Genomic DNA, 23,408 nt, shown 5'->3' with positions numbered 1-23,408 from the left:
TAAACCTTTTCTCATGAGTTTCTTCTGTCTGAAGTAAGGTGCATCAGCCTCATGGTATGAGGCAAATGCAGCCAAAACATGCCTTAGTCTCATCTTAGCCCCTTTATCTCTGCTGGTGGAGCAGGCTCCTTGCATCTCCTTTGTGATAGTCATAAACCTCTGCCAGACTCAGCTGAGCTGGCCCAAGGCTTCCCACAAGTACAGGAAGAGTTCACACCAAGAGTTCACTCCCTTGCCACAACAGGCCAAGCAAAGTCCTTTCTGGACTTGGACCCCAGAGCACAGAGACTTTCCCACACCCAGCATATGGCAGGTCGTTAGCTACAGGCAGCCACCAACAGCACCATAGATCAAAGACTAGCACTTCTTTGGCCACTTTCCAGTCCAGGGCTGCTGATATGGTGCAGCTGGTTAGTCTGTGAGGAAACTGAGCACCTAAGGAAGGCAGTGGCATCAAGCTCATCAGAATCCGATCCCTCTCAGTGCACCAGAAATGTGGTGCAGCCCTTTCTACTTTATTACCTTCTGCTCAGGCACCACAGACAAAAAAATAAGAGTCCAGTGCAGAGAGACATGCCATGAGACTGCATGTATGCAGAGCATGGACATGTCTGCTCATGACTGAAGCTGCTCATACCCTCACAACATCCTACTCGGATTTCCCTCACGGGTTATAATTATCTGCTTTATCTAGGAGGCCACCGCACCTTTGGATCTTGTAATTGACTTCCTAAGAAGTTAGACTCAGCAGCCCTTCCCCACAGAAACTCAGCTTTATTAGCCACATCTTAAATGAACAAAGCATTCCAGAAAGTAAATTACCAAAGTGGAAGGTCTAACACTGAAGTTTAGTTTCCATATCTGAAGCTCAGAAAGGTCCTATCTACAGCTGTCAACCACAGCTGTCAGGATGCCTCAGTATCACCACCTGGTGTGGCACAGAGAATGTCCAGGGTTTCATTTGCTGCAATCCAACTTGCTTCCAAGCCCACAAGTGCACATCACATCTTTACCAGCAACAATGTGTGCACCACCAGCCAGCTCCCTGCACACACCACTCACACAGAGATGGAACAGCTGGAGGACTTCGCATCTCTGCGACAAGGCAGGTGCTCCAGACTTGACGAGGAGGGAAGCAGCTCACAGCACACCAGTGCTGAGCTGCGAGGCAAATTCTCACCAAAAGGAACTCTTCAGGGCAGAAATTGTTCATGTAAATATATCTGTCCCCTTACACTAGTCTCCCCAAGTTTACCCAAACCTTGTATGAACACTTTGAGGTGTTTTGAATCACTACCCCTGATTCCACCAGCCTCCAGAGTGGTGGAGTCACCACAGCTTCCATGTAAGCACCTTGCTCAGACAGCAGCTGGGTGTCTCCTCACCAGCATTTGCAAGGCAGCAAGAGCAGAACTCCCATATTGCTCCCAGCACACACCATCAGACCACTAGGTAGGCTTCCAGGTACTTATCATATGAAATATACAATTATTAGAGTGAATTTTTTATAGTCATTTTGTATAGTCATGAAAACATAGTACAGCCTTAAAGATTTGGGGGATTTTAATAGCATTTCAACATTTCTGTTCCTAGAGACAGTAGTAAAGCAAAGAAAATAAAATCTGTTTTCCACTCGCCTGTTCATCTTTGCAGAAAAGAAAACAAGCACAAATGCCCTCTGAGACAGGGCAACACACAACAGGAAACACATTTTTACAGCCCAAACCACTTCTAAATTAATATTTTTCTTAACCTTGTTTTTATTCATATTGTGCCAAGTGGCAGAAGATTGGTTTAATTATTTATTTTGGGGATGCAAAGATGCAATCATGTGAAAACATGTAAAATTCAACCATAACAAAGTTAAGTTAAATATCTGAACAGTACTGATCTTCCTGTTAATTAATCATGTAGAATTTCCTAATTAAAGAACAAAAGGAAGAGTTTATTAGAAGATACAGGTCCTATTTTAACCAATAGGGTAGCACTCTTTTTCCTTCAATAAGGTCCAGAATAATTTTAATTAAATTCCGTCTTTGTGCCTCTTCACAGCAAAAATGCTTATCTGAAACAGAAAAGTAAAAATAAGTTTCTAGGCATTAAATTACAAAGTTAACCATTGCTTTTGCAACCCAGCTGTTGCTCTCTCTACTTTGGATGGTTGTGCAGTGGAATCCACTGATGCAGGTAGGGAACTGCTGGAGAACAGAGCCAGCAGCATCCCTGCTTACAGCTCAAGCCTCACAGAAGGCTCTCAAAATCTGCATGACTGTACATATGGCTCCTGGTTTAATGCACATAAAGGATGATCAAAGTGGAATACAAAGGAACCTGGCTGCACAACCTACCAAAAAAACAAAATGAAAACCAAAGATCTCCACATAACTGATACATGGCACTGGCAAAAGACAGAGACAAGAATGAAAAAAGGAAAAACAGATGAAGATACAGTAAGCGAGAAAAAGACATACAAAGATCAAGGACTGGAAGAAGATAAGCAGAGACCAGAAGATGACCTTCTGCAATTTGATCTAATTACATGCAGTAACAGGATACAAAGAAAAACCTTCAGTTACTATTTTATTCCAGCTGTACTGAAGAGATTAAAGTAGTATAATCCAACAGTCTGCCAACAGCACAGAATCATCTTGACACGGAGGACAACTGCACACATTGCATAATGTTCTGAAAGAGTCACACTGGTGAAATTATCAGCTCGATCTTAAAAGATAATGAGCAAAATCTGGGTCAATGAAATTTCGCAGTGGTTTTAAGTGTGGTGAACAAAAAAGCCATGAATGAATGAAAAATAATAAAATCACCTCTTCCACTGTCTCTGCAGAGTCCTTTGCAGCAAAGCCACGTAGTGTACTGCTCGGCCACAGCTCTCCCAGCTACCAGGTGACTGCACGGCTGGTTGGAAGTTTTCACTTTGTTTCTGTTTTTCCCTGTGTGAGGGAAGGTATGTAGAAACTCCAGCGTATGGCAGCAGCTGTCAAGGTGCTGTGTGTCTCATCCCTGCTTTACCCAGACCCTACACCACAAGCGTGCAACTTCCAAACCTCCAAACCCCAGCAAGGTCAGCATGTTTCTCAGTTTGCTGCTGCCTTTGAAGAACCACAGGACTGCTTAGACGACCTTAGATAGACACATTAGCTTCAACAGCAACAAATAAAACCAAACAGCAAGCAGCCAGATTACCTACTTACAAATCAGTAAGGGCGAAGACTTTTTTAATCTTTGTCATAAATTTTGCATGAACCAGCAGGCTTTACATGTCAAGTCAAAATTTTGAGTATGCCTAAATATTATAAGTAATTACATTTGAAATATTAAACAAGGTCCTTTAACAAGGTAAATGAACATCTTCCCCTGGACGATTTTAATAACATTATAAGCGCTATAAACACACTAGGGGCAGAGGAATGGGAATGGTTTGAGGAATAAAAGATTTTTTTCTAAATAGTAATAGAACAACATGAACCAAAGGAAAACATGAGGGAAAAAAAAAATCTCCAAAATGAAGCATTTAAAAGATTAAGTACTTGCTCACTTCCTAATCTGTCATACCAACATGACAATAAAGAAAAGTCTCAAGTCCTGTTTTGGATCTGATTCTCACAGGCAACTGAATTTGCTATCACATTATGTCATTATCAGACATTACTCTAACTGGACTTCCATCACTACATTTATAATTTTCAAATTTACTTGCCCTTTACATCAGATTTTATCATGAAAGTCTCCCTGATGCCTAACTGGCTAAATGAAATTCAATCTCTGACGCCTCGAAATAGTCTCTCAGTCCCACCAAGCCTGAATTGCTATTGATTGTGAAAAAACAGAGGTAGGTAAGGCTGAATTCCCCTCACTGGAGCTGAGCGAGGTCAGGTATTTTGGCAGTTCTAATCTGCCACAGGCTCTTGGACTGGAGTCCCACCTTTCTGAAGTCTCAGCAAAACTGCTGAAAAACTGCCCTTTGTTTTTACACCTCTGACAAATAGTGCCAAATAATGCATTTGAATTCTGTATGTCATGTATTTACCCCTACCAGCATGCTTAAAAAAAAATATACTCTGCTTTTTAATGCTGCTTTTTTTGCTGTCCACAAACCATCTTCCCTGTAGATTCTGAAAACAGTAGATTAATTTATTGTATTATTTAAATACCTAATGTAAGAAAAATTGTTAATTTACCACACCTAGTTCACTAACTCCTTCTTCACAACTGCTCTGATTTTTCAGAAACGTTTCCTCACATTTGCCAGATCAAAAGAGATATCCAAGAAGCAGAAGACCGTTTGTATCATACACTGCACGTTTATTTTCTGACACTTAAACCAGCCCATTCCAACTTCTCATTTGGTAGGGCTGATATATATAACCAAGGAAATAAGTTTTAATTCTATTAAAATTCAGGTTGAATTTACCATTTGTTAGTATATTAGTCTACTTCTAAGAGAATTATTTTTTTTTAATTTTTTTAATTACAGCAGAATTAGAACTAAATGGTTTACAAGAAAGCCCTTCTCAGCACCTAATGCTGCTAATGAACAAAGCTTTTTTCAATTTTTTTAAATCAGAGATGAGAAAATAAGAATTTTCAAAGGCAACACTAAAAAATGTGTTTCCTTTCTCTCTCCAGGTCTGCTTAGGCACAGGTGTTTCTCAGTGGGACCTGCTACTGTACTAAGAGTTTTTAACCAAATGCCCAGTCTAATGGTGTAGATTAAGCCATAGAAAAGCAACTAAAAGGGAATTCAGCTTATGTAAAAAAGAGGTTCTTCTCAGACAGATGGTGGAAATAAAAATAAAGGAAATGCAGATGATAGAATAATGGCTGATAGCAACAAAATGTATAATGTAATAGTCTTCCTGACTGCTTTGAAACTCTATGGCATTGTACCGTGTATTATCAACTGTTACTTTCTACTACACCAGAAAAGGCTACTGAACTACAGGCAGGAAACAAGTTACACCAAAACAGTAACCATGGAAAAAACTTAACCAAATTATCATCCCAATTGCTTCTCACCATTGAAAATAAATTCTTGACCCATACTGCATGCTGCTGTCACTTAGAGGTGAGAGCAGGGAATGAAGTAGGGGATGGGAAAAACAGCAAATCAAGTACTTGCATAAACGATGCGTTTCTTGTAACTTAACCGTTATAACCACAAATGCTTTAATTGGGCTCTCACAGCAGCCAGAGCTGGTCCCTGATTATCTCTGTGGGTTGGAAATGACACATATTAATACCTGCCAAATCCAGAGGATCACATGTGTACGTATGTGGTTTTATTCTTCTAATTTTGCAGCTTCATGGGCAACTCTCTGTTGGTTTATTGATCTCCAGTAGTCTGCTCTGTATAAGTTAGTTAATGCTGACATATAGATAGAAGTAATGAAAAACTTGCTACTAATTACTTATACCATAATTCATGCTAATTATTGTCTTGTGGGGGTTGAAGAACAAAATGCCAGGAGCTATTGCACAGAAGTTTCTTTCCATTCCTTAAACAGCTGTAGATTTCAAAGTTATCACCTTTTACTTGTAAAGATTCCTCACATCTGAAAGGGGTTAAGGTATCTAGCGTCATCCAGAAAGCAAGAGCATTGCATGAACAAATTCATATTATGCACAATTATTCAACTAACAACATCCAGTTGTGCTTTATTTTCCTTCCTAGTTCCTACCTACTTCAGAACAAGACTGGGATGGGGGGAAGCAAGTAAAGCCCGGGATTGTTTTCAAAAACAGAAGAGACTACTGTAAATACTGATAAAATGTGCAAGGAGCTGTAAGAAACTCAGCAGCTGCTGACCGTTCACAGGTAAAATGGCGACACCCAGTGGGAACAATCCTACATAAAACAGCTGCATTAAAAGAGATACGAAGAAATGTTATCCTCTCCAGGTTTGGTTGTTTGTTTTTTTGTTTGGTTAGTTGTTTTTTGTTGTGTTGTGGTTTGTTTTTTTTTAATAATAGAACTGCTACCTAATTTGGGAATCTGTAGATTAGCTTTGGGAAAAAATGAAAAATAAATTAATCTCAGTTGCAGAAAAATAATGTTGCATACAACTCTACTTCTGAATGGCCTCAAAGAATGTTTACTTCGCTTTATCCTGCTATGGCTTAGCCCCAAGTATTTTCTGTTCTGTTACAATCTCTCCAACACAAACAGCAACTAGATATTAACTTCCCATAGCCTTTAAAGAATCTTCCCCTTTAAACCAAGAAATTAAATCCATTTTGTTCCAAGGAATTGAGTCTAAGAAGTGAGATTGTTTTAGGTTTCAGTGCACTGCCACTTTAAAAACAAAATTTAAATGTGCCTTGCTATCATCAGTGTTTTCAGTCAATCAAGTGCTTAACCTTTGAAAGCTACGATCAAGTTTTACTTTTGATATTTTCATTAATTATATTACAATATTATGAAAGCCTTTATTACTCCATAAATGTACCAGTCTTTTAAAACTATCATCAGAAGTGTATCTTCTCCAACAGAAGGCTTAAACTGTAACTAACAAGCTCACAGGAGCACGAACTGGAAATACTGGAAGGCCAACACACCGACCAAACTCTGTTGTATGGGCCCCCAAGAAACTGCAGAGAACAGCAGCAGGTAAGTGCAAACAAGACACCTCCTTTTCTCTCTTCTGCTCTCCTGAAGACTAGAGATGGGATTTTATTGGAAGGAATAAAGCTCTGCTCACCTGTGCAAATTACTAGAAAGTAGGCTGATGTGCTTTTCAGCTTTAACTGGCAATATTGTATCTATCAAGCTTCAAGCAAGCACCAACTACATCAAACTAATGGTTATGTGAAAATGGACCAACATTGCAGAATATAAGCTTATACTTTATATATATGTGTGTATATATATATATATATATTATTTTTTTTTTCCCTCCTTCTCAAAATGTGTCAACAGACTGTATTCCATTATCTCAAAATACGGTCTGGGGCATGCCCTCAGTAACTCCTCTATGCTGTTACGGAACACATATCTTGTACAATACCCACAGTTTATTTAGACCAGAGCAAAACAGATAAAGGTGTAGATGAGTGTTCAAGCATAAACCCACAAAAACAAATCAAAGCATTAAGTTTCATCTTGTATTTATTTAGTTTTGACAGCAGGCACAATATACTTCTTCTCCCCGAGCTGAGAGAGAGACATAAAACCAGTTCTGAAGAATCTACATCAAAAACAAAGTACATTGAAAGACACACAGGATGCAGTTGATTTTTTTTTAATTATTTTTTAAAAACATGTATCTATGTTATTTTTTTTTAAATGGGTAAACCTATTCCTAGGTTCTAAAGCTCAACATAACCAACCTGTTTTCCACATACACAGCAGGACAGTTAAAAACTCTCCTGGATAGCAGACTTTTCAGCTGAGCTCACAGCAGGTAAGCAAAGTACCAACCCTGACAAAACTTCACTTAGGCTAGAGCATCTACAGGAATCCCATGATTTGAGCCAGAGGAGCCCTATAGCTTTAAGTGATAGGCCCTGGATGCAGACCAGCATCATCACCCCAGGACAGTAGAGGTAAGCATCTGACCCTTCAGAAGCACAAGAGAGTCTCCTCTCCCACCTCATCCTGCAGAGAAGGGAACTAGCTCCCTCCAGACACAAGCAACAAGCCAGCAACCCTCCTGCTGGCCAAACCTGGCCTGAAGGCTTCACTTCCTACCAGACCACCTGGCAGAACCCAAAGGCCAAAGAACACTGGCCCATGACTTTGTCTCTTCTAGCCCACAACAAACACCCTCACTTTATCTTTCAGTTTCTCCATTGCATTGGAATGGCTGCAAGGATGAACTAAACCTATACTCAAAACATATGATGCAACATGCATTGTGGTATTATAAAGATAATGCACATCACTAGGGAAATTCTCACATGAAGTACACTAATAAAAAAACAGGGAGTGATTTTTTTTAAATATGGCAAATTATTTCCTATCCAAAATATGTAAACATCTGACATCCGTAATTGGACAGGAGTTTCTCTGACTACAGATGAATGCTTCAACTCAAACTCAGTGCAAGTATCATTCTGCACCTTCCTCTATCCCTTATAATCACGTCATCAAAACTGCAGATGTTCTCCAACAGCTAAATGTCTCCCAAAGCACATTTTAATTCTAAACACATAGGATACTGAAGAGCCATAGTACAGCATTTACTTATCACAAAAAAAACCTTTGTTCTTTTTTTAAAAAAGGTAGTTGTCTATTCCAGCTGTGACTTTTACAAGAATAAACAGATGACAGACAAAACTTTCATTGATCTACAGTTGAAAAAAAAAAAAATCATTAAAACAAATGACATAAAAAAGGACTGCAAGATATTGCTTAATTATTGGATAGAAAAACATCTTTATGCTCCCTTCATGTAACACACGAAGAACAATAATTTTCAGGGTTTAAGCTAATTTAGTTCTTTCCTGTAAATAACAACTTAGAAAAAAATGGTTGATATGAATGACTAATTAAAAAAAAAAAAAAACTTCTGCATTTGGATGATATGCCTGGTTGTTTTTTTATCATTCCAGCTAAGCAAAAAGCTCAAACTGCTGAGCATTCACAATGACCAGAATGAAATCCCATGCAGGTTAATCCTAAATCCAGTAGCACTACTGCCAAAACAGAAGATGTTTATTACTCAACAGACTACATTTACTAAATGTGCTCCCATGTATGGACAAATACCTTGAGATATCATTACTTACAAACTAGATAGTAACCATCACCTTACAACTGCAGATTTTCTATAGACTGAAGCACTCTACTATTATTTCTATATTCACTGTGATGAGGACCTCTTTATATACCAATATCATTGGCATATTATCTAAATTTGGCACCTTCAAAAGAGACCCATTTCTGCTTCCTTGGACAGCTGCAAAGATTTTTATTCCATAAATTCACTTTTCCTGCATTTCTGCAAAAGAAAAACATGGTTAAAACAGGCAGAATATACTACTTATTTCAGCTGTTAAATAAAACAATTACTACTAAATGGTGTAAATAGTATTCCATGACACAAATTTCAGTGAACGTACTTTTAACATGTAGGCTATTATTAGTATAAAGAAGAAAAAACAAATGCAACAGTTATGACAACATGCATGTTTTAGTCTGTATGACAGTTGTCGAATAGCAGTTTAAAAGTGTAATATGTCTTCTTGAAATAGGTGAGGAGCAACTGCTTTACAATGTGTTATTTCAGTATATGGATTATGAAACTATTCCATAAAAAAACCCTCGCAAATTACCTAGTCATCTGTCTTCCTTTCACTGAGTCAGATCCATTCCTCAGTAACAAGAGGTATATTTAGAGCTTTGACTCAGCACACAATTGTATGAGTGTTCTCTTTCATTTAAGATACTTAAATTAAACATACTGGAACTGCACATGGAAACTGACTGAGGCTATTGAATATTTGACAACATGGGAGAAAATCAGGGTGGAAGTACTACAGCAAGAAAACTGGAAAAGCTTTTCCTTATTTTTTTCAGCAATACCATCGGTAGAATTTACTAGCCTGAAAATGCCATCGTGACATTTCATCTTACTGAAATAAAGAAACAAATCACACCTTAATGCATAAGTAGGAAATTCTGAGTTCTTTACTTCAGGGGAAAGAGAGAAAACAAAACAAAATATCATGACAACTGATGCCTAAAGTACGAAAAAAATAATGAAGGTGTTTCAAATAACTTTTACCAACCTAGAAGAGCAGCCTCCTTCTACATTCACTCTCCTCTACCACATGGTTACATGTTTTTGCTAGCAAGTGCTCGTGTCATGTCACGACAGCCTAGGAGGTTCTACCTGCAAGCACAATTCAGGCCACCCCTGCACAGGAGGCGGCCGACACCGGCAGCGCCCAGTTCAGGCAACGGCCCGTTTGACGGTCACACCTCTCGCTGTCCCCGGGCGATGCTCCGGGGCACCGGCCAAGAGTCGGAGCCGCCGGAGCCGCAAGCAAGGCCAGCGACCGCTCAAGAAGAGCTCCCAGCGCTGCTCTGCCCCCAGAGCAGCACCCAGAGCCGTCCCTCGACAGCCCCGCGCCTGCTGAGAGCCGGGCGGGCGGCGCCGGGGCGACCGGCTCCTACCGGCCTCACTGCAGCCCCTCACCCAGGCGGCTGATCGGTGCCTGCCCCACGGCGCGGGCCAACGGCCGAAGGCGCTCGCACCCGCCGCTAACGGCCGCCCCCCCGTTCCTCCCGCCCGTCCTCGTCACCCAAGGGGGGCGGGGCAAAGGCGGCAGCCCCGCCCCCACCGCGCGGGCACGTCCTGGCGGCCCCAGCGCCGGGGGGTGCGAGGGGGCCTGGTCGCTGCCGCGCGCCCGTCCATTACCTTCCCAGAGAAGGTCGCCGCCCCGCCGCCGGAGGAACTTGTACCAGAAAGGGCTGGAGGCGTCCTCGTCCTGCAGCACCACCTCCGCCAGCCACAGCGCGGGCTCCTGGGCGGGCAGCGGGGCGGCTGGCCGCGCCGGCTTCATGGGCACGGCGCGCTGAGGGTCCCACTGGCCCAGCTCCGGCCGCGAGCCGGCCACCAGGAGCCCGCCGCCCTCCGTCATGCGGCCCGGCAGCACCACGCCGAAACGGAACAACATGGCGGGCAGCGGCCTCCGTCTGAGGGCGGCTTTGCCCCGCAGGCCGCGCCGCCGCTAGGGGGCCGCGCCTGGCCCGCACTTCCGGCCGGGGGCCGGGTCACCGCCCCCCGGGGCCGCTCGGGCCGCGGCCGGGCTGGGAGACGGTCCGTCGGGGAGGGGGCGGTGTGGGTTTTCTGGTGCCTGAGGACCCGCACCCACGTAGCGGAGGGGATTTCCCTCTCAAAATGCCATCTAGGAGTTAATACCCACCCCAGAGAACCTTTTAAAATTGGGACTGGAACAATTACCTCTGCTGGAAAATACTTGGTTTGCAGGTTGCAAAAGAGTACGTGTCTTGTGTACTGACTGTAGCAAATTATTATTATTGCTTCATTAAATGAAGCTACTGCAGTGGCTTCTGAGAGCCCAGACTTAATTTAGTGCAGCAAACACATCATTAAATAACTGCCGTACATGCAGCATTACAAAACAAGGTTTAGCCTCAACAGAAGTGCCCACGATGGTTTAATCTTGCCCTGAGAGGCAGACAGTTATGACAAGACCAGAAATGTGAAATATTGAGCGAGGTTAAAAAGTTTTTTAAAAAATTCTGTGGCTCCTGAAAGCGTGTATTCTGTTTTGCACTTCTAGCTGTAATTTGGCAACTTCTGCATGTAGCAACATTCAGGACTTGCAAAGAATGCCTGAGAAAGAGGATGCAATCCAACCATTTATAGCGCAGTCCTTGTCTGAATAGACCCATTTCAGAAGCGTTTAAGGACAGAAAACAGAGGAATGGTCACTTTATTTAGGTCAAGTTCTGAGAACAGGATGAAGGCCTTTCAATGAGTCAAAAGAAATCCTGCCTTAAAAGATGGCTGCTTGTTTCCTGTGTTGGGAGTGATGACACGCTGCAGTGTATGTACTGCCAAATTTGTTTTTAAGAGTGCTTTAGTTCATTTTAGCTGATCCACATTGAGCTTGTGTAAGTGATATGCCTCCACTTTTCCAGACGACCAAAGCTAATGGAATTCTGGCTATCCTCCTTGCATGTCTGCTAGCACCAGCCCTTGCTGCAGCGCTGCTGCCTTTGTGGAACAAAGCATTACGGTTTAATCTTTGCTTTTGTTCAGCCTTAGACAAGTTACCAAAGTGTCTTTCAAATATCTACCCCTTTCCAATAGACATTCATTTAATATAATGGGCAATACAGAATGTGACAATGAACTTTAGGGTTTTATCCCAAAATACAAGCTAGAGAATAGCCCTAAAGGCACCCCAGCATCTTATGTCTACATAAAACCATATGCTTCTGTTCATTCCAGTCACAGTCTCAGCTAAGAAATTGCAGGATCCAGCAATACATCTGATGGATAGTTTAGTTCCTGGCCGTTGTCTATGCCTCAATAGAAAGAAGAACCAGCAACAAACCACAACTTTTTGGTGGCCTGGAAATAGCGAGTCCTCATCTTAGACATGTAAGCCATATGGGGCAATTTAAAAAAAAATGTTTCTAGACTCTGATGTGCCAAACACTAGCTTTAAAAATAATTCAGTCTGTTCCTTCTCCAGGTTCTGCCATTGTGTGCCTGTCAATACTGGGTGTTAGATTAACGCTAAAGATGACAGAAAGTTACAAGGTTGACTTCCTGCTCTTTCCTCAAAAACCCAAGTTCAGATTAGGGTTAGCTCTGAGAGGTCAAGAAAGGTTGAAAAACTGGATTTATTGCTGGATCCTGCAAGACTGGGATAAAAACTAGAACTGGATATCGGCTTGGGCCTCTGAAGTCCCATGGCTTGGAGAGAGTGGGACTAGAAGAGGAATTTTTAGTGATGAATAGTACCATATTGTGGACTCCGGGCTGTAGCCAGGATAAAATGGACTCTCACTAGATCTGAGACTGGTGAGCTACAGGTACCATAAGGTTTGGGTTCAAGTTCAGAAACAGAAGCAAATGTGTGTTTTGCCATTGTTAGGTTTGTGTTGTCTGTGGATTTGTCATCTCTAAACTGGAGTTCTAGCTAGAGTAAAGGCGGGGAGGGGAACAGATGTTACATTTGCTGTTACTGTTTGGATTGCAGGAGTTGAAGAAGTACTTCAACTGTTGGGCCATTGCCACAACCCTAAATTTAGTTTTAAGTGTCAACTTAAGCCTCCTAAATAATTAACAATAGATTATTGTCCTGTGCCAAAATAACTCCTTATTCTAGTACTGCCTGACCAGTGCCCTTCCCCTGCAGTCCTCAATGCTATTCTCAAACCTAAAAGCCTGTCCTGTAATCCAGTCATCTTTTAAACACACGACAATTTCATTTTTTTCCCTATATTAAGTCCTCATTCCAACTTGTCAGCCTTACAGGTCCCATCAAAAAGGGGTCAAAACTCTAATAATCAAGTTGGTTTTACCTGTCCCTGAAACTACTGTTAACTGTTCATTCCCATGGGAACAAACTACCATCCTAGTAGTCTGTCTGAAATGTAATAATAAATGCTAAGCCTTTGTGTCCTTACCAGCTCTTTAGGATCTAGCAATAAACTTAACCTACAGCATATTCTGAGCAGAAGCCTTGCTCTACTTCAAATCTAACAGTAAGCTAGCGACACAGTGATGCTTAGTGCCAAATTCATTTTAAAGCTTTCAGTTTATTGTAACTGGTACCATTACAGGTGTTTGTCAGTGCTGACTGGTTTTCTAAGTGGGAAGAACTGTATGAAAAAGAATTACTATTTTTTCTACAGCATTAATATCCAAAAAGGGGTTCTGGGGATCAGAGTTTCTGCAATAACCAATTGCTTTGTGGGATTTCTCTGAAATGGTACTGATAGGTCTAACCTTATGTAATTTCCAGACAATGAGCCTATATGTCTGATTTATTATGCAAAATATGTGCAGGTGGTGGAGATTTCACAGGAGGAATCACCAAGGCTGTGTACAGCTTAGTATCAACAGCTATGTCTTCAGTTTCTGCCTAATTGCTGTAGCTAAAAGGATTCTAAGGAAAAGTTTATATGTCCAGCAACTGGATCTATTATTATATTTATGTACATGTAAAACACATTTAAAGGCATTTTCTGTTGCTGTGCACTAAACTTCTGCAGAATCACAAATCTTGCTATGTAGGGCCCTACTGATATACTAATGCTGAAATTCCGTGTTTATGTAAATCCCATTGTTGTGGATGATTAAACAGTCAGGAAATATATGTTTATGGTTTTCTTATGATATAGAAGTCTCTCTAATTTCTTATACTGTCTCTTCCTGGCATAAAATTGTTCTGGTATTTTTGTGATCTCAGAGTTTTGAACCATTTGTTACATTCAGGAAACTTGGACAAAACATTACTGGCTGAAATTACAGCAAAGACACTAATGAAGAAGTTTGACAGTATACAGCAGTCCAAATTTCAACTTTCAAAGTGGAAAGTCCTCTTTTTCTTCACCATTTTCTTATTTGAAAAGTGTCTGCTAGGTATAGAAATAGCACACAGCTATCTGAAAAATGTGAACACTACTAAACTGACAGATAACTTAGTTCCACATTGGGGTAGTTCTTCACTGATTGCAGACTTTTACACTATGGTCCAGTTCGGTGCTTGGCACAGCTTTATCTGCTGCTGCTGTACAGTGCTCTCAAATGATAATATTACCAAGTAGGGAAATCTGTAGTGAAGACAGAGGCTGAAAAACAAAAACAAAGCACAAACACTGAAAGGATCTGGTTGGAGAAGGCAGGGCAGGGGGGGTGTCCCTAACTGCAAGTTGTAGGTGATGTTTAGATTAGCTCTGCTCCTTCCTAGACTAGCCTTTCTTCCCTTTTTAGGTCATTTTCTTTCTTTGTAAAGATGTGGATAAAGTGCTATTGCAATTTTGAAATGTTTGTGCTAATTATAGAAAAGAGAAAGGCAGCACACTGTACAGTCTTGCTTGTAAAAGGGAAAACTTTTATATTATGTGGCAAACTGATTTAAATGCATTAGTCATTTGAGTAAAATGTTAGTTGCCCATGCTTCTTCAATATGAAAGTGACAAACACAAAAACCACCAAAAAAATTAAGATCAGTTTTAAGTGAAAGTTGATTATGTTGATTAATAATCTGAACTAACCAGTGATCTGTGGATCCCACCCTTCTGACTGAAGTCCCACTGTCCTTCTTGTGATAATTCTGATAGAGGTATGAATTAACACTTTCACTGTTTGTTCTAATTTGACAGTACAGCAGATAAGAAAAACCTGAGATTTTACCTTTATAGTCTGAAAACTGTAAGAAGGCTAAGCAGTTTAAAAACCAGATAAGCACCAGTATTCTCATTTTTTACTTCTAGGTGCTCTGTCAGAGCAGTGATAACTGCATGAACTGCTTAGTGCTAACCAACAGAAGCTCTGTCATGACTGACCCTTTTAGGATTTGTGTTGGTGAATTGTAATAATAGGAGATTATTTTCACTTTTGCATGGTGTTTTGTGTAGCATATATCCTTAACTTGAAAAAAAAAGTTTATTTTTAGAAGTGACTAGGCAGCATAAATATGCAATAACATTACAGTAAACATTACAAGGACACACATAGGAATCACTGCTCTACTATGTTTGTTTTTGCAAAATCCTATTAATCCTAATAAATATAAAGCCATCTCTGCATCCTCTCCAGCCTCAGATGTCTTGGGAGCTGGAAAAAGTCCCAACATATTTCAGCAGAGGCCCCTTTCAGTGTGCTGGATCAGCCCCATCAGTGCCCAGCTACCAACACCTATCACAGATCCACCCAGCTGCTTCTCGGCTTCAAGTAAAGCAACCCACACAGTTCTTGGAGGGACACTCCAGGCCAGCCTCACGTATCTGTGGAGCATCTGCACCAGAGTCCTATGTCCCCAGGCAAACTAGGAGTTCTGACAGACTTAACAGCAACAGGGCCAAGGATTTACTTAAGAGGGCTTGTGTAAACTCTAGAAGAGTAGAGATTTGCTGATTGCAAAGTACCTTGAGCTTCTTGAGTCAAAAGCAGTAACAGTAAATTGTTACAATGCCAACTTATTATAAGGTACATTGTTTGTAACCAGTCTTTTACCAGCAATGGTATGTCAAGTTTCTCATTAAAATACCTACCTTGAGGGGGGAAAAAAAAGTGTTTCAGCCCTTTCAAACAAGGCACAATGTAAAACCAAACACGACTGTAAGCAATACCAAAACTTCATTCTATTAGTTAGGAGAGTGGAATCTGACCCAAAATTGTGTGCAATATGACTGATGAATTTTTAAGTAGAAGAATGTGTGTCTCTTTTTTGTGGAGACATACATAATCCTCCCACTTTGAAAAGCTGAGGCACACAGACCCTATTAACTGTGCTCCAGTCTAATACACCATCTGTAACTGACCACAGTCCAGTGTTCTGAGAACCGCCAACAAATTAAAGTACAGAAACTTTTTATCAGTCAGTATACTCCTGTGATCATTTTAAGAAAAAGTTACCATTTAGTTTTCATTATGCAGACCTTTTCTTGCAAGTGTTTTATATATGAACAACAATATTTCAGAAGATCACACAGTGTTAAGAGGGAAAAACATTTGGCTCAGTCTTTAAGATCATAGCATCAAGTATTGTAAGTTCTGCGTAATTTACTCTCTTCAATAAATTATTGATCTTGAATTCGGGAACATTAAAAATCCAGTTGCTGTTATGTAAAAGGTGAGGGAACAATGGGAAAGTTAGGTAAACACAAAAAGTTTATTCTCAAGATGCTCTTGAGCAATACACTTCTAGCTCCAAAACTGGGTGGAACTTAATTTACAGCATTAAAAAAAAAAAATGGAAGTCTTGCAAAAAGTCTTCTGATTAAATTTTAAGGAAGTTAGAAATAAAACTGGTTTATTGCTTTTTCTCTTTATTATTTTTAAAAAAGCAAACACTGTCTGAGGGATGCTATTCCCCAAATCATGACCCATATAACAGAGAACAGAGGATGAAATGTAGAGATTTTGTTTTCATTTAAATATACAATTCTCAGTGGTTATTATATGCTCCTCATAATACAAGAAATCTAACTTATTGGTGACTGATCTTAGCAATCAATTTCTTTCTCCAAATATATAAAAATATAACAACTTAGAGCCTTTTTCTTAGGCTGAAACTGGATTAAAAAAAAAATAATGATCAGAAATTATCTTTAGGGCAACAAATTATCTTTAAGGTCTAAATAACATGGCAGCAGAAAGAAACAATTCCAGAAACCACCCTGCTTCCTGCCTGACAGTCCCACCACACACAAAAAGTATTAAAAGGTTGTATCATCAGCCAGCTCCAATCAAGAAGTAGATTTAATTCTCAAGGGGATAATAGTCTACTGAGTATCTCTATTCATTATCTTCTTGCCTTGTAGGAACATGTTGCTGTATCCATCTATCAATCCAATACATTGCTGCTGCTTCCTCATCTTCTTGGTATCATGCATACACAGTTTTTTTAACTGTACATTTCTTGTCTCTCTTTTAAATAAACTTTATTTCAGCTGATTTGGCAAGCTTGACTCAGTTCACTTACCTGACACACAATCCTTGCTGAGCAGCAAACACTCTTCTCATCCAGACATAAAGAAACCCTTGAAAATATGAATTGCAGTCTAGAATCAGTGTGTAAACAGCCTGCAACTTAGCAACCTTCCACAGGTCATGGCAACAGCTCGCAGCCACAAGCCAAAGGATGTGTGCGACATACTTTGGAGACTAGATCATAGACAGGGGACTTCTACTACTTAATTTGGTGTGTGTGTGTTGCTGTGTACCATAGTGACCTGTTTCCACTTGAGCCCGAGTTCTCCCACAGATGCCTCTCCCATTGGCACAGCCAGGCCCTCAAGTTAATTCCAACGTAGAAGCCACAGCTGGCTGCTCAAGAGCTCTGCCTGGCCCTTAAGTCACTAGATGACCACTTCTTGGTTTTTTTCTTCACCTGTTTTGAAGGAATAACAGTTTGGAGATCAGCCTGAAAATGGATCAGTCATGTTAATAAACAGTATTACAATAGCTTTTGAAGTGCAAGAATATATACTTCAGTATAGGCACATGAATAGTCTCTTTGTAGAGTTACACTTTTATTACACGTTACATTTTCTTGACCAGTTATGAGCACGCTTCCATTTTCAAATGACATTATCTTTCTCAGTACTTACTTTTTGCCCCTTACATCATGGAAATATAATAGCTGTCTGAAACTTATGATTCCACCTCCAAATGATTTTACATTTACTGAAAAATAGCACCTAGGTCTAATTGTCCTACTCAGAGTCCTCCTCGCTTTACTTATATACATTAAGTCATCTGCACACTTACATAGGCACAATGTTCTCAAAACTAATATTATAGAAGGCTTACTGCTATACAAAATTTGTTGCCAAAAGTCTTTCCTAGTCTGAGGTAAAAACCTAAATAGAGAAGTTCATAGATTCACAGATTAGTAACAGGCACTAATTTCACCAAAATTTAATAGTGCCTGAGTATGCCACCATGACCTCAAATTACAGGTAAGTGTAACTGTTTTCTTAGATTATCAGAATTACTTTTTGCTTGACAGCAGATTCATTGCCTGGGAAACTTACAGAATAAATCCTGACTTAATGTCTCACTTTTCAGGTTCCTACCCATAAGAGAATAAAATGGAGTTTTAAAAAAGTATCTTTATATATGAGTTGTTGGAATTAGTTTGCATGGAACTGGGCCCATGCAAACTTCAAGCCCTCTCTTGAGGTCCTGCCAGCCACCCAGCCATTCTTTGTGGTATGTAATTGTTTAATAAACCCATGTAGTAGAATATTGTCTTCTAAGTTCTTGAGAACTTGTTTGAAAGAAGTTTTCACACCGCATACTTTTATGAGTATTTTTAATTTGTTACTAACTACAGCTATCCCAGTGGTTAAAACAGTTTTGAGGAGAAAAAGGGAAAGAGAATAAAGCTTTTAGGCTAGTGTGGTGGCCAGTCTGGATTGACAGGGACAGCACAGTGAAGCACATGATGAGCGTTTACTAGATTTCCTGTGTAAGCATCCACATGTCAAATGACGTAAACTGAAAGCAACAAGTAACCACTGTATTTACAATTCTACTGTAAGTATGAATATGCAAAAATAAAGTAGGTTTTTTACATTAATGATCAATAGTACTCATCTTGTAACTATTCACTGCCCTGATTCCATTAAACAGCACACAAAATAAACTGTATCTTTCATTTGGAAAAGAAACAATATGATAACTCAGACTATTGCTTCCATAATTAGAACTTCTGAAAGTATCAGTCCTGACCTAGTGAAGATGACCAGTGCTATTCCACCATTGCCCCTCACCAGGAACAACAGTATACTAAGTGAGGTGCTAACTGTGCATTCCAAGTATAACAGGCTACTTATTTTACCTTTGCTTTCTGAATTACCTCATTTTCAGCTATACACCCATTTCTTCCAAACTGCATAGATTCTATCAATATACAATAATAAACAAGCTGAAATAATTGACAAGGTTTTCTTTAACTGTATTTCTAAGAAGTGATCATGCACACAAAAGGGACATTTAATATTTGAATGTTCATCTGCATGTTCCCTTCAAAACTATCTACAGATACTCGTTTGTATCTGCCATGCTACTGTGGGATGGAGGTAAACAGTCTGGCAAAGTTATCAACATCAATACCTTTAAAAATATATATAGATGTATATTAAAAAAAAAAAAGCCTGTCTCCACATGTTACCAGCTGAATAATCCATGCTACACCATACTCAAAGCAAAGTGCCACAGGTGAGATGGCAATCACAGACCTATCCACATAGATACACAACAACCACCTGAAGAAGAACTTGAATATCATTTTACTCCAGAAAGATCCTATACTGAACAAGCATAAGACTTACGTCTTTTTAGACTTAACACTGCAAAAGCTGAGTCCACCATTGTTTGCCTGCCAAAGTAACTGAGCCAATGTGGTGTATTCTGTTGGAACAACTAAATTAGATTTATCTTCTAATGCTTTTCCTTTTAATATTTTAAGGAGAGAGCACAAATCAGTACTCATATCTTTCTGGTCTCCATGTCTTTGTATGGAAAATTAAGCCAATCTGTCTTATCAAATGAGGTCTTCTGACATTTTTAAAGACTAAACCTTACAAGGTAGGTGTTTCTTCATATTTAAAAAATGTGAACTAAAAAGTTTAGTGCTTTCACTTACTAGTACAAGATTCAAAGTGACTCTAGCGAAGTGTTGCAATTTGTAAGCCTAAAGCTAAGACTTTTAGAGATAACAGATAAACTAGTAACCTCTATTGATTTTTAACAGCACATAAAGGATTAAGTTCATCTGGAAAGAAACCTTTCATTTTCTATGCTTTTAAACCATACATTTGGGTATTTAACATTGGTGCAAGTTTCAACTTAAGACTTTATGAAAATAAAACTAATTGCTATTTATTAAGCTATTAAATAATGGTCTTTTACATATGTAATTTAGGCTAGTATGACTGCAAAATAGGAGTTTCACTGTGGACAGCCAGGGGGATGTTATTTTTAGAACAATGAAAGGATAATAACAGAAATTAAGAAAAAGGGAATAGTGCAAAAAAAATGTTCACTGTCTGGACCATGCAGACTTCAAGAGAACTAATCATTCTGCTCCCACTGCTCTCAGCCATCCTTTTTGCAAATCTCTGTGGATTTCATTAAGGTTCACATACAATCAGCTCAAAATTTAAAGGGCCTAATTAAACTTCAGCTACTGATTTGGATATTATATAAATTTTTTGAACACTGCAATTCTAGTTTACCTTTTAGAAATGCTTGCAAATACAACCAGTGTTTATTTAGGAACATGTCATCAACCAGACAACTACAAAAGGGAAAGCTACTGAACTGTTACCTGGCAGCTGACGAGAGCAATGGATGGATTGCACAATATCACCTAGAACAGTTTATTTCAGACATGGAGAACTAGTACTTTGCTCTAGAATTGAGGCATGTTTTAAGCAGCAACCAGTAGGACCTGGATTAGAACAGTCTGAAAATTGCATGAAGTCAACTGAATCCACTCACTTCCTCAAAAACACCTCTTTCCTGTAAATTTAGTAATAAGTGTTATCATATGCCAGAACATGAGTATGTACAGCATATTTATCCCTGTATCTCACAAACTTAAGACTGTTCTACTGAAACAAAAAATACACAAAAATCTGTTAAAAGTTGTATTTACATAACGCCAGCTGGCATCACTTTTCAGTGAAGTGCTTCAAAGTCAGATAAACAAGTTGCTAGCAGTCTTTTCTAAGTAAACAAGTTCTGTTAAGGTTTCTGTCCATACTGCTGGAAAATGAGTGGGTTTGTATTATATTTATTATTCTGTATGTGTTAATACTCATTTTGCTGTAGCATGACTTTGTTCAAACATTGCTACCCACATAAATTCAAGAAAATAGAAATCAGCTTTTTTGACATATAAATCCAACTAAGCATAAAATGAACTGTGCATGAATTTCACAGAATTACTGTAGTCACAGCTTTAGCACATCACTTCAATGGGGTTACAGCTATGTGATCCATAGAGAGCAATAAAAAAGTGATTTTTTTCCCCCCCCCTCATCCAAGCTGCATTATGGATGTGTTTGTCAGAACATCCCCTTGAAGCCTAACAGCAACTTAAAAGGTCTCTAATATTGGCATTAAACAGTGTTTGGAAAAAAATCATTACTTCTGTTGTTCATTCCATTTACACTGATGTGAAAAAACAATAGACTAGCATTTAATGCCACAGAGGGAAACAGAAGTGGCAGTAAATCTGCTGGGAGAGTGCATTTGGCAATGATGGGATCACTGACAGTACAGGCTAGATTTTAGCTCCTGGCATATGCCATGGCAAATCCTCAATCAAATTATTTGTGAAATGATGTTACTAGCTGGGTTGTGGTTAATGACCAGATAAATCTCTCAATCTGCCCCAGTTGCAAAGCATAATGCATCTGCTATATTAATACTATGGTGATGTCCCAGCTGATTAATGGGTTACTCATTATACTGCAGTACTTTGCAATTATAAGATATGCAGTCACATGTGCCTGAAAGCAGGTAACTCCCTTATCATGGGCAAGTCCCCAGATAATTATCTGCAGCTGGTAGTGTTCTCCAGACTTTCCTCAGTCCCTCCTCACATGAGATTCAGCTTGAGCACAACTTCAAAATTTTACCTCCACAGATGCAAGTAGTCACTCTACCCTGACAAGCTGCATCGACCCTTGAAGAAAAACATTCTATTACAGTCTCCACATACTTATCAGGTACTTGCTTGAGATTCAAAGTAGCACAGCATGCTCCAGTTGGCCACTTGTTAACTTTTTCCTAAACTCTGTCAGGTCACCACAACTGACAGAATACACAACACTTTGTGTGGTGTTCTCAGTAACTAACCATAAGTAACACTAAGCTATTCATCTAATTTATTATTGCACTGTTAAATCAGGAACACCCTACTTGTCTGCATATCAAAAACCACATGCACAGCAAGATGCCATATAAAACTCTTCTTGCTTAGCAGTAAAGCCACCTCACTTGGGCAACAAAGCATCCACTCATCTCTTAACTCTTGCAACACACAATGACACCAAACTCCACAGCCACCATGAGCCACCTGATGCTCATGAACAGCTGCCACAGTTCTTAATGGTCATATTTTACCTTAACCAAGGTTCAAATCTCATTAAGCAGCATGTTATTTCCTGTTTGCTGCAAAGGCCTCCAGAATTACACATGAAACACTAAAATACTAAAGAGGACACAATATTAGAAGATTACACAATACACAGAAATCAAGCATTAACACTTCTGAACAAAAGTCCAACATACATTCAGGCTAGGTCCTTGATTGTTCATTTCCTAACCAGTCACATAATCAGATGAGTGGCCTATCACTTTGTTGAGATATTCATGTGAAAATACTAATGCAACCCCATTTTCATCTTGATAGCAGAATTCTTTCCATTTAAGTCACAATAAGCTTGAAGATAGCACTTTCACTATATGCTTGAAAACACACCTTAGGGGGACAAAAAAATCCCTCAAATCTTAAATTAAAAGCATATGTTACAAACTATTTTTTTGTATTCCATTTTTTAATATTGTAAAAAAATCTATGGTGGATTAACCCCAGCCCGCAACTAAAACCACTTTGTCACTACCCCTCATCACCCCCTCAAGTGGGATAGGCGAAAGCAAATGGGAAGGGAGAAAACTCATGGGTTAAGAACAGTTTAAGACGTAATAATAATATATTACATTAAATAAGTCATACTCAATGCAATTGCTTACGAACTCCGATTGTGCCAAGCAGCCAGTCCTGGAAAAGAAAGTGCCTCCAGTCCTGAACAGCCGATCCCAGTGAGAGACTGATAAAGCAAAAGGCAAACAGGCCAAAGGCCAACTGCAAAATGGCAGAATAACAAAAAGCCAAATTCCAACAGAACTGAACAAGAACAGAACTGAACTAACTAGCCAGAAAAGCCAACTCCAGCTTTATACTGAGCATGGTGTTAACAGTAGGGGAATATTTTCCTGACAAACCTGGATATCAATCTATGTACTGTCCTGCTGCTTTGCACCTGCAGTTGGACAGTTGAGAAAGTCCTTGGTCTCCTTGGCAACAGCCAAAATGTCTGTGAGTTCTTACATTCTTTTCATACCAACTCCAAAACATATCCTAGCTACTGAAAGCATGGGAAGCTTAGTTGTTATCACATTATTCTTATACTAAATCCAAAACAAAAGACCAAGCTA

At 39.6% G+C, this 23,408-nt stretch overlaps 1 protein-coding gene across 8 annotated transcripts in view; it reads right to left on the bottom strand.

Moving 5' to 3' along the window:
- EPM2A (EPM2A glucan phosphatase, laforin) overlaps nucleotides 1-22,735 on the bottom strand; it is a 53,036-nt gene extending 30,301 nt beyond the window's left edge. The window contains exons 1-3 of one of the 8 annotated variants that reach the window (XM_065057529.1): nucleotides 10,380-10,543; nucleotides 9,748-9,851; nucleotides 2,823-8,957 (exon numbers count right to left, since the gene is read on the bottom strand). Coding sequence is in view for 3 of the 8 variants with exons in the window: in XM_065057522.1 (XP_064913594.1) it covers nucleotides 10,380-10,638 (259 nt within the window). In the remaining 5 variants the exon portion in view is untranslated. Of the gene's footprint in view, nucleotides 1-2,822; nucleotides 10,693-17,154 lie in introns of those variants that run through there. The other 7 variants (XM_065057526.1, XM_065057528.1, XM_065057524.1 and 4 more) reach the window with 7 other exon arrangements.
- Nucleotides 22,736-23,408: the final 673 nt, after the last annotated feature.

Source organism: Columba livia, chromosome 3 (assembly GCF_036013475.1).
Source record: "Columba livia isolate bColLiv1 breed racing homer chromosome 3, bColLiv1.pat.W.v2, whole genome shotgun sequence".
Lineage (NCBI taxonomy): Eukaryota > Metazoa > Chordata > Aves > Columbiformes > Columbidae > Columba > Columba livia.
Note: the sequence above shows the minus strand (reverse complement) of the source record. Positions and strands in the feature narration are given on the sequence as shown.